General features: G+C 47.7%; 1 protein-coding gene across 1 annotated transcript in view; it reads right to left on the reverse strand.

The window, feature by feature from the left end:
- Positions 1–10,224, reverse strand: part of LOC131923637 (protein THEMIS3-like) — a 37,877-nt gene extending 27,653 nt beyond the window's left edge. The window contains 3 exon segments of the mRNA XM_059278760.1: positions 8,871–9,005; positions 10,133–10,205; positions 10,207–10,224. Coding sequence (XP_059134743.1) covers positions 8,871–9,005; positions 10,133–10,205; positions 10,207–10,224 — 226 coding nt within the window.
- Positions 10,225–11,198: the final 974 nt, after the last annotated feature.

Here is an 11,198-nt window from a genome sequence, read left to right on the forward strand (position 1 = left end):
TCATCATAAAGAGTTAGCAGCTTAGCGCTGGCTCACAAAATCCATCTACATTTTACCATCAGCTCTTCTGGGTGACAGTGCCAGCAGCCAGGTGACTTTGCTGAGTCATAAAGGTACTTCTCACCTATCCCTGGGCTGCCCTGGGCTGACTCTTCCATCAGTGCATTTGAGTCTCAGGAGGGCAAAGCCAGTATTGAGAGAAGTCTCTTGTTGGATGTAGGCGTGAAGGCGTGGAGAGTTATTAATTCATACAGCAAACATTTATTCTTTTGTTTTTGCATGTTCACCTGAGAACTGAAGCTAACAGGATTTTATTTCCTGTGAAAGGATTTTGTGATTCATCTTCTTGCTTCCCTGGGCATTGTGTTGCAGCCAACCTACCAATTCAGGAGGTTGCCAAGCACCAGGGGATGGAGGAGGCCCACTATGAGTCCCTCTGTTCCCCAAGCAGGGCTTACTTCCTCCAACCTGGCCATCCAGGTCTCTTCTGTATTAGCTACTCATTTTGTTGTTATGAAAAAAAAAAAAAACTTAGACAAAAGAACCTTAAGAAAGGAAGGATTTCTTCTGGCTCACAGATGGAAGGCACAGTCTAATCCTGGTGAGGACGTCATAGCTGCAGGAGAGCGGGGCAGTTTGACGTCACATTGCATCAGGAAGCACAGGGCCATGAATGCCTGAGCTCAGCTTGGTTTCTCTCTCTTTTTTTTTTTTTTTTTTTTTTTTGGTTTTTCGAGACAGGGTTTCCCTGTGTAGCTTTGCGCCTTTCCTGAAACTCACTCTGTAGACCAGGCTGGCCTCAAACTCACAGAGATCCGCCTGGCTCTGCCTCCTCAGTGCTGGGATTAAAGGCGTGCGCCGCCGCTGCCGCTGCTGCTGCTGCTGCTGCTGCCGCCGCCGCCACCACCACCCAGCTAGTTTCTCGTTCCTATGAGTCTGTGGTCACAGTCCATGGAATAGAGCTGCCCACATTCAGGGTCAGTCTTCCTACCTCAGCTAACCTAATCTAGATGACCCCTCTCAGCCTGACCTAGAGATGTTTCTCCAAGGCCACTGTAAATTCCGTCAAGCTGATAGTTAAACTTAAGCATTGCACTTTCCCTACTGTGTCTGACCAACGTCACCATCACCTGGTGTCTCTGCTGATCACAGGTCCTTGGACCTAGAGACGCGGCTGACTGAACCCCCTCTTAGGACCTTGTCCCAAGTGCGCACTATAAACAGTGTACAGTCCCGATAATTGTACCTCCAAGATGGTTTAGGAATGGTCTCGGTTTTCCAGGTAAGAAGTATCATGCATGGAAAACCTCTCTCAGCTGTAATTAGAAGAGGCCCGAAGCCTGCAGGACCCCAGGATAGCCTGGGCAGGGGTGAATTTTACTTGTCTGTGAGTCCCTGGCCGAGGCTGGCTTTGGACTCATATGATCTTTCCTGAGAACTATCCAGCATTGCTCCAGCCAGCACACTGACCAAAGCATTGCTCACGTAGGAAGCAGAATTCCTGAACTTGGCAGGATGCTGGAACACAGAGGACTGAAAAGGCTGGGGGAGAGCAGAACTTTCCAGACCCTCTGTCAAATGCTGGAAGGAGCCTGTCGCTGAGGTAGGAGGCTGTGTAACTTCCGTCCGCAGCTGTCGTCCACAGGGCTCATGACGAGCTTCCCTGAGGCGGGAGGTTCTGTAACTTCGGTCTGCAGCTGTCCTTTATAACACTCATGGAGAGCTTTCCTATTCAAGAAAGCCTGGAAGAAGGGTTTCTGGACTCAACCACAAGCCCTCATGCGCCTCAGTTTCTCAGCAGAGCCCAGGGTGGCTGACTTGTTTCACATCTTGTCTTACACAGAGGACTGTGTGTCTTCTCTTGGTCAAGTTGTCAAGGGCAAGCCTTCGTATTGTGGGTTACAGTACCTAGAGAAGAGGCCAGAGGTGCAGACCTGGGCACACAGAAGCCTGGCAGTGAAATTTGTGAAGCCAAGTGAACCCTGCCACTCAGCCCCGGCACTCCAGATGGGACCGGTCACAACTTTGGTCGTGATTGCGTGTCCCAGCTTTCTATGTGTCTTATAGCCCAGCAGACAGAAACATGAGAGAGACTGGGTCGGGGAGCCCTTCATATTGTGTCCCCCCCAGGATTCTATAACTAGAACAGAGCCAAGGAGCGTCGTGGACTCTCTTGGGGAAGAGCTGGTGGCGCAGTCAGAGAGGACTTGATGTTTAACTCCTTTTTGCTCTGTTCAGTGTTGCTGGCCCACCATGTTCCAACAGAGAGCTCCGCTGGATGGGAAGACACGCCAAATGAGGCACAGAGGAAAACACAGCTGTGACGGAGTCCCTTGTCACAAGTAGGACCCTCTGTCAAGGAAGCAGACAGGGCGCATAAGACAGATGCTTCTAGTCTTTATGGGAGACTTCCACGGCGCTCTAAGCTCCTGAACTCCATTTTCCCTTTGATCCTCACTTAGCTGACTGAATGTTCCCATCAATGACTTCTGATTTATTTTAGTCTTTTCCCTTTGAACTTCAATGACCACGTTCAGCGAAAAGCAGGTCACTGGTCCTCTAAGTCATCTGGACTCACCTTGATAACTTTAGTGATAACACAGTTCAGCTGCTACAAGATTCATATTTCTAAGGCATAGCTCCCGGCTCCTGACATGAGTGGCAGACCCGAAGCTGCTGCCTCGGAGATCCCAACTGTGGCCTTCCCGTCTTGGTTCCGTGGCTGGGTTCCTGATGTGCACTCCAGGCAGATAAATGCTATTCCAGTGATGATGCTGATATCTGGTGTGCTGGGAGGAGAAACCATTTAGCTGCTCCCCTGCAGGCTCTCCGTTCACCTGCTGTTCCATTTTACATCCCACTTACATCCCATCGCCACTGACAGACACATAAGCATGTTCTGCTGCAACCAGGCACGTCGGCAATCCAGGAGGTGGGCTCCCAGAGGTCCCAGGCATGGTGCATTAGGCAGTGGGCCAGCAGGTTCCCATCCCAGAAAGCTCTCCATCTCATTAGTTTCTCCCCGTACAGCAAAATGCACGGCCATCTAGGTTACAGCAATCAGGGCAGAATTGCTTGTGGTTGCGATGGGAGCTGTGCTGGATCCCCGAGGCTTTAGACAATGCTGTTCTGTGAACTGTGGCATTTTAAAGTAGGGCTAACTCGGATGCCAAGTGCATTTATCCCACGCCTGTTTCCCTTGCTTTGTTCTGAATGGGAAATTCATGCAGGTGTCAGCCTTAGATCCTCGGCAGTCTCCAGGAAGCTCTTCTCTGGGCTTAACAGCAAAACAGAGCATGTTCGGGGAGTAAGCAGAAAATGTATTTTGCTCGGCTACGAATCCTGGCAGGGGCTTTGACAGTCAAATAGGATTCAAGAGTCGAAAAATCTTTTTTATCTGTAAAGTTAACAAACTGGATCTGAGATGCAGCTGCTGGAATGACCAGCATAGGAGAGCCCGTGTGGATGGATAAGTAATAAATTATTTTTATTGGATTGATCCCACCATTCATTCAATTTTCAGCGGATCATCCATTTTCCTAATTGGAAGAAAGCTAAGCAAACAAATGGGTAGATGATGATTGGACTCCGTGTTTTCGGACTCAGTAATTGATTCCTATGAATGCCTGGGTTCAGCTCAACACACAGAGAATCTGCTAACTGCCAGCCAACAGTGTTAGGTCTGAGATTGGCCCCTGACACCTGGTTGGCAAAGGGCGGAGGATGAACACTTAAACATGTCATTCCAATAGAGACAGAAGGATGAAGGTGGCTTCACAGGGGTGTCAGTCAGTCAAAATCCTGGTCTGAGGGTGAGGTAGAACCTTGCAGGTAAGTGTAGACTCTGGCTGAGTTTGGTTTATCCATAGAGGTTCTGTTTTCTCCTTCTGGAGGCAGAGACTATACCTCTAAGTGACTATATTCCCAGCTTGTGGAATAGGACACAGAGATCTCTGGTGTTGGGCTGCAGGGATCTGCAGGGTCTAAGATCTGGGCCTGGGAAATGGGCTTATGGAGACAACTCAGGCTGTAAAGGGGACTGTTAGGAGCCTGGAAACACCAGTGTGTCTGGATACTGCATGCAGAGTGCACCTAAATGCCTGTGTCTGGATGCTGCATGTGCACTTATGTGTCTGTCTTCTTCCCATCAGTATTTCCACCCTTGAGGACACAAACCAAAAATGACAAAGCTTAACATTCAAAAGCAGACCTTTCTAATGCTCAGCCCACTGTTTAAAATTCAACTGTATCACTTCATCATGTAGATTCCTAATAACTGCCTTGCCCAGCTCTCAGAACAACAGCATGAGAGAAGACAACAGAATGGCTGGCCCTCTTTACCTGCAGGTTCTGTACCTTCAGATGGAACCAGCTGTGGCCAAAAACATTTGGGGAAAGATGTTGATTCAGGAGGGTGAGGCAGGAGGATAGTGAGGTCATATAATGAGACTGTCCTAAAGACTGGGCTACATAATGAGACTGTCCTAAAAACAACAAAACAAAAAAATCAGTACTGAATCTGTCCAGACCAATTACTTATATAACATTTACATTTCACTAGATATTATAAGTAATCTAGAAATGATTTAAATAGATGTGAGGATACATGTAGATGATATGCAGATGTGCCGTTTTATAGAAGGCACTTGAGCATCTAAAGATTTTCCTCTCCATGGGAAGGATGTTGGCACCAATCCCTCCTTTACACCACAAGGTTTAGGAAGTCTTATGTTAGAAAATGTTTGAGTCTGCCTTCCTCCAACTGAACTTTTTTCTTTTGCTCAAAATGTGAAGTTCGTTCGTTCTTTCTTTCTTTCTTTCTTTCTTTCTTTCTTTCTTTCTTTCTTTCTTTCCTTCCTTCCTTCTTTTCTTTCTTTCTTTTCTTTTTCTTTTTTGTTATGTGTATATGTGTGAAGGTGCCTGAAGAGGTCACAAGAAGGACTCAGCCTCCCTGGAGCTGGAGCGGGAGCTGGAGCGAGTTACAAGCGATTATAAGCCACGCAAAGTGGATGCTGGGAACTGAACTTGGGTACCCTGGAAGAGCAGCAAGTGCTCTTGACCACTGAGTCATTTCTCCAGCGCAAAAGGTGTAGCCTAGGCTGGTCTCAAACGCATGATCTTCCTGTCTCTGCCTCTTCCGTAGATGTTATTGGCATGCACCATCTCAACAGGCGTGAGTGTGGTTGTTAACTGTATCCCTTTTCTGCTATGCTAAGGAAAAAATGCTACACATTGAAACCAGGAAGAAAGCACTATGGATGCCTCTCAAATGCATACGCAGATGCCATGTAGCTGGACTGAACACAGTGGTCCCCACCCCACAGCTCCAATATGCCCAATAAGCAGAATGGCCACATTGTACGAGCAAGTGTTCCTTTACCAAACCCCCAAATGCAGTTCTGACATGAGTGACCCCTGTTGCAGGCGGGTTTCCTAAGAACACCAGCTTTTAGCTCCGAGTCATAAATCACATGTTGCTTTATTCAGGAACTGCCTGTTCAATTTTAATATCCACCACACAGCCAGCTCTCCTCCCTCCCTTCATCACCATGTGAGAACATTCTCCCTTGTAGCATGGGGCTACTGACCCTGTAAGGCCTTGAAAAATTTGTTTGTTCCAGTCACCAAAACGCTATAAAAATAGTAAGGGAAGTGAATGGTGATTGATGAACATCAAAACCACAAATAATGCTTGTAATTGCAATTTAAAAAGGACTGTTCTCCACTTTGATTAATCTGACCCTCTGGGCCACCCTTAACAGAGAGGCACGGGAGAATGCTAATCTGGAAGTGGATACAGAGAGAAGGAAGTAACTCCCCAGGTGTCCAGCTCTGCCTGCCCTTCTCCAAGGCCGCCCTTTGCCCTCTCCGACCCTTCCGTCTTTTGCGCTGAAACCTGAAACAGGCCCAGGTCAAAGCGACAGCATTACCGTTTCATCCTGAAACTCTGCTTCTTGGAGCTGTTTTTCCTCGAGGAGCCTCCTGAGTGGTCCTGGGAACACCGCCCTGGGCAATTTTAAAGCACTGTGTGCCCCTCAGTGGCCTGGTGAGCTGGTTAAGCAGTCACACGTTCCTAGGCAGGGACCTTGAGAGGTCAGCCACGTCCCCTAGCTGCCAGCAAGCAGAAGGCATAATAGAAGCAAATATGCGCCTCAATTCTGCATTCCAGCTGTGCCTCCTCACAGGCCCAACTAGGAGAGCTCCAGGGCACTCTCCTCTGCTGATGTGCCCGCTCTTCCTGCTTTCTGGCTGTCCTGGGGACTTTCTAGTCCTCTAGTGCATCCTCTCACTGTCTTGTTCCTGCCGACCTCACACCTGAGCCTGCAGAGAGAGCCACCCCTGCTTCTGGTAAGCCCTTTAGAGCTCAGCGAGTTCCATCCCTCCCCTTTTTTTTTTTGAGACAGGGTTTCTCTGTGTAGTTTTGGTGCCTGTCTTAAATCTCGCTCTGTAGACCAGGCTAGCCTCAAACTCACAGAGATCCACCTGGCTCTGCCTCCTGAGTGCTGGGATTAAAGGTGTGCACCACCACCGCCCGACTTCCACCTCCCTTTTATATTACGGCAGCAGGTCTTTGAATCTGAGTGGCAGGGACGTATTCCACATCCCTAAGTCAAGAGGCATGTCTTCTGGCTGCTCATACAGAGTCCAATGTGTTAGGACAGTGTCTGTCCCTGCTTCCTGGGGAGGCCAGGCCACAGTGTTGGCATTCTGGCCCGCCCCTTGGAAACCCGCCCTGCATCCTGACATAAAGCCTCCTTTAAGAAAAACCCCTTCCTTCTTCTCTCTCTTCTCCTTCCTCCCTTTCTTGCCATGAGGTGTGCACACCGCCACTTTCCCTCCCTTTTCTCTCTCTCATCCTCTCTCTCTCTCTCTCTCTCTCTCTCTCTCTCTCTCTCTCTCTCTCTCTCCCCCCCCCCCCATAATAAACTTCCACGTGGATGCCATGCCTGGGGTGTGAGTAACTTTCCACTGTGCCCCGCCACCCCCTGCCGCTACCGCATCTGCACCTGTCTCCCTCACCCACAGGGGCACCTTGGCTCAATCCGCCAAGGCTTCCCACACCGCCCTATCATATGCACAGTAGTGGTGGAGAGGGCAAGCAGGGGCATGGGTTCCAGGCAGGCCTGCTTCCTGGAGGCCCTATCATCTGCCAGCTGCAGCTCCCCTCCCACAAAAGCTATCCTCAGAGGTTCTGGTTGCTAGAACTGATGCAGGTACTCAACATCCCCTACCCAAGCCCCCACACTTAAGCTAAATTATAGCGCTCAATGAGAGCATTCTGGATCTCAGCTGGGAAGAAGGGCTCGGGGAGAAGGGAAAGGCAAGGATTCTGCCGTGCATATCAGAGTGGAGTGGACTGATAGCTTGGACTTCACCAATAGGCAGGGCCAGGGGATGTGGGCTCTGAAGAAACATGACAGAAGACTCCTTCCTTCCGAGTTCATCCTGGTCCCGGAAATGCTTTCCCAGAACCCTGAATAGCAAGACGGATATTTTTCATCCTTCTTTTCCAGGGAATTCATGCTTTAACGTCTTTACCTGTGTTCTGGGAGAGCTGGGAAATGTGTGTCCGTACCCAGAGATAGGAGCCTCTGGGACTGTGATTAGAACGAGAGGTCACCGGCAGGATCCTGCTGTTACTAGCTTCCTTCACGTCTGGAGCGTACTGTGGGTACTGCTGCATCCACGGTTTCAGCATCCTTACATTTTTTTAGATAAATCTTTTTAAAGGATTGCTTTGTTTCTATTATCTTATGTGTATGGGTGTTTTGCCTGTATGTATGCCTACACACCATGTCCTGTGCAGGATCCAAGGAGGTCAGAGGAGGGCACGGGGTTCCCTGAAACTGGAGTTACAGAGGGTTGTGAACACACTGTGAGAGCTGAGAACCAAACCCCCGTCCTAAGAGCAGCCAGTGATCTTAACCACCGAGTCAACATTTGAACACTTTATTAATAAAAGAAGCCATTAAACATGTCCTTTGGATCATTAGCTCAGAACTTTGCACCATCTGCTCTGGCACCAAACTTGGCACCTTCTATGGATCCTCCCTAGATTTCAAGGCCAGAGATTAATCATCGAGGGCCTTCGTAGTGGCCCTGTGTTATCCCCAAAGCACTGGCAGAATCACCCCTATTTCGGCAGTGGAGGTGAGAGGCATTGCGCTTGCACTCTGAGCTTTGATGCCCATGCAGAACCACTCTCGTTTGTCTTTAAATCCTGAGCACCTCTGGCGTATGCGTATACGCCTGTCTTCCTCTTTCTTCACCTGCGTTGGCCCAACCCTCCGCACCCTGCTCACTTGTCATCTCTTGGTGTCTCCTAACTGACCCTACTGTAGACACCAAAGTGATTCAGACTGTGGCTTGTTTATTTCATAGACTCTCCTTTAGGTATAAGAGGTGAGTATTTTTATTCCCCTTCCTGTCTCAAAAACAAAACAAAACAACCTCCCAGTTGGGTGGCACAGTTCATGTCTGTGGCTTCGCAGTCTTGCCCGAAGTTTCTAATACTGGATTTACTCTTGCATGGGAACACTTAACAACCAGATCCAGCACAAGAGAGAAAAGTTAGAGGTGTCCTCACCCCTCATCTCCAACAGGCATGGAGTTGACTCGGGGAAAAGAGCTTTGCAGGCTGATGTCAACACCATCAGGAGCCTTGGAGCAGGGTTCCAGGAGCAGGATTGTGCAGGATCTCCGGAAAATGCCCACTTCCTATTTCCAACTCACCAAGGTCCAGCTGATAACCCGGCTTTCTTTCATGATACCACTGGACAGAACTAGACAAACATGGCCTTCCCTCCCTCCTAAACCTGTGTTCTACCAAGATTCTCAAGAGTGAAAAGGAAGTGTTTTGCACACTGTACCTTTGTATCCAAGAGGTATAGTGACCACGCCCAGAGTCTGCTCACCATCCTTCATTTCAGCTCTAACGTGGATCGGCTTGAGGTCAACCACGGTTATGATATCCCCTTGGGAGAACGACAGATTGTCTAGAGACCCTGAAAGACAATAATTGCCGTGGGAAAATGAAAAAAAAAAAAAACCCAAAAAAGCTCTTAAAGGTTGACATTACATCCAGAGATTCGTATTTCTTCAGATAAATGAATGCTTGAAGTAAAATGTGTAAAAGTTTAAGTACAATTATTAAACATGACGTAGAACACCAACAGAGGCATCTCAATGAATGAAAAGAAAAAAGACAAAGACCACTAATTGGATAATTCAGCATCTTCTAATGGAGGCAGACTCTTCAGTATGTCAGAATATATAATTCACTTTAAAGTTAAAAATACTTAAAATATTTTTTTTTCCAGAAGTAGCCATCATGATTTGCCCATGATTTGCCTTGCCCCATGGGCGGCATGGCTACCTCTGTTGTTTCCAGCAGCAAGCCCTATTTTCCCTGTTCTAACAAGGCAGAGAAAGTGCTAGATGGCTTCCTGACACACAGGTGGAGTGCTTGCTAACCATGGGGAAACGCCTAGCGCATTGGTTTTTGGTTATCATCAAGCCAACAAAAGACAATTTTTCAAGCTCAAGCTTATCTATGCCTTAGATTTCATGTGTCAAATTGCAGTAATTTCCCAGCAGAGTGAAAAATATTCACTGCTCAAAAATAACATTTTCCTCCTTCCTAGGCAATACTGGTGAATTGCCCCCTCCTTTCCCAGCCACTTGTCAAGTTAAAAAAATAAATAAAACAACCCTTCAAACAGCAGAAATATGACAACCTATAGCAAGGAGCTTTGCTAGGCTGTATATTTCATTCTGCCCAGGGCTAAGGAAAATACTTTAGCAAGTAAATATATGTCCTCCATAAACAGAACATTTTCTCTCTCTTTTCCAGTACTCTACCTTCTTGGGAAAGAGTTTTTTTCCTCTCCTTTATGGTATGCTAAAAAGAGGTAAGTGCAGTTTTTTTCCCCCAGGCAGTGGATTCTGGTAGAACAATGCTTGGTCCTTATTAGTCTAGCATCTCCCGACATAATCTACATAGAACATGACTCCCAAACCCACTCCTATCGCTGAAGTCTTTGCAACCAGGACTGAGAAGGAAGCCTACATCTTTGGAACTTGCCAGCTTTTGCTTCTCCTGATCTCAGAATTCACTATCTCTCTCTCCTACCTGAGAAATAGTTTCCATCAGTCACCTCCACTTGTCTGGGCAAGGAGTTCTGATTTAAGGAATTGATATAAGAAATCCCAAGTTTGCTCCATGACGACGAAATCGTTTCTCTCCTGCAGGACATGCCCAGCAATGCTCGATGCAGTAGACAGACAGCAAAAGTTGTCTCTTGTGAGCAGGTAATCAACCACCTGATCATGACCTGGACTGTGAGCCATGTGTCATAGGGGGAAGGAGGAAGTAAGTAACTTGCCAGGAAGAATGAGTTCATTAGTTCAATGTCCGAGGGTTGAGAAGGGTAGGCACTTGACTGTTTTGTATGAATGGTTTCTGGAAAGGCTCGCTAGGCCTATTGGGAGTATCTTCTAGATTAAAGTATCCCAGGCAGCATCATGTACAACATCACCCAAGTATCCCATCACAACACAGACTCTGATTCTGTAGGTGGGGTCTGGTCATCTGCATGTCTGGCAAGCCTCCAGATGACACCTGCTGGTCCTTCAACTACCTTCTGAGGAACAGGCTACTAGGGATCTCAGTGTTGCTTGGATTATATGCATTCATGATGAATCTGAGTCATCAATAATGCACAGGTGTCGCAGTAAGAAAAGAAAGAAAAGCACTTTCCTTTGAAATCTTTAACCAAGAATGAGTCCAGATTTGAATTCTCTACTTCCTGCCCCCTCTGTCTGCTGTGAGCCTGAACCTGTGTCTGTCTGAAGAAGAGGCTTCTCGTGAATCTTTTGCTGTGCCTGTGTCTTCCATCAGTGTGTGTCCTCCACAACACAGGGCTCAGCTCTGCATTTATTGAACGGTGCAGAAATCATCACATGGGGAAGAAATGGAATACTTTACAGAAATCTTTTTTTTTTTTTTGGTTTTTCGAGACAGGGTTTCTCTGTGTAGCTTTGCGCCTTTCCTGAAACTCACTGGTAGTCCAGGCTGGCCTCGAACTCACAGAGATCCGCCTGGCTCTGCCTCCCAAGTGCTGGGATTAAAGGCGTGCGCCACCACCGCCCGGCTTTACAGAAATCTTTAACGGAGTTTTACAAGGGATTAAGTCACT

The sequence above is a fragment of the Peromyscus eremicus genome, chromosome 13, assembly GCF_949786415.1.
Source record: "Peromyscus eremicus chromosome 13, PerEre_H2_v1, whole genome shotgun sequence".
NCBI classification, from domain to species: domain Eukaryota; kingdom Metazoa; phylum Chordata; class Mammalia; order Rodentia; family Cricetidae; genus Peromyscus; species Peromyscus eremicus.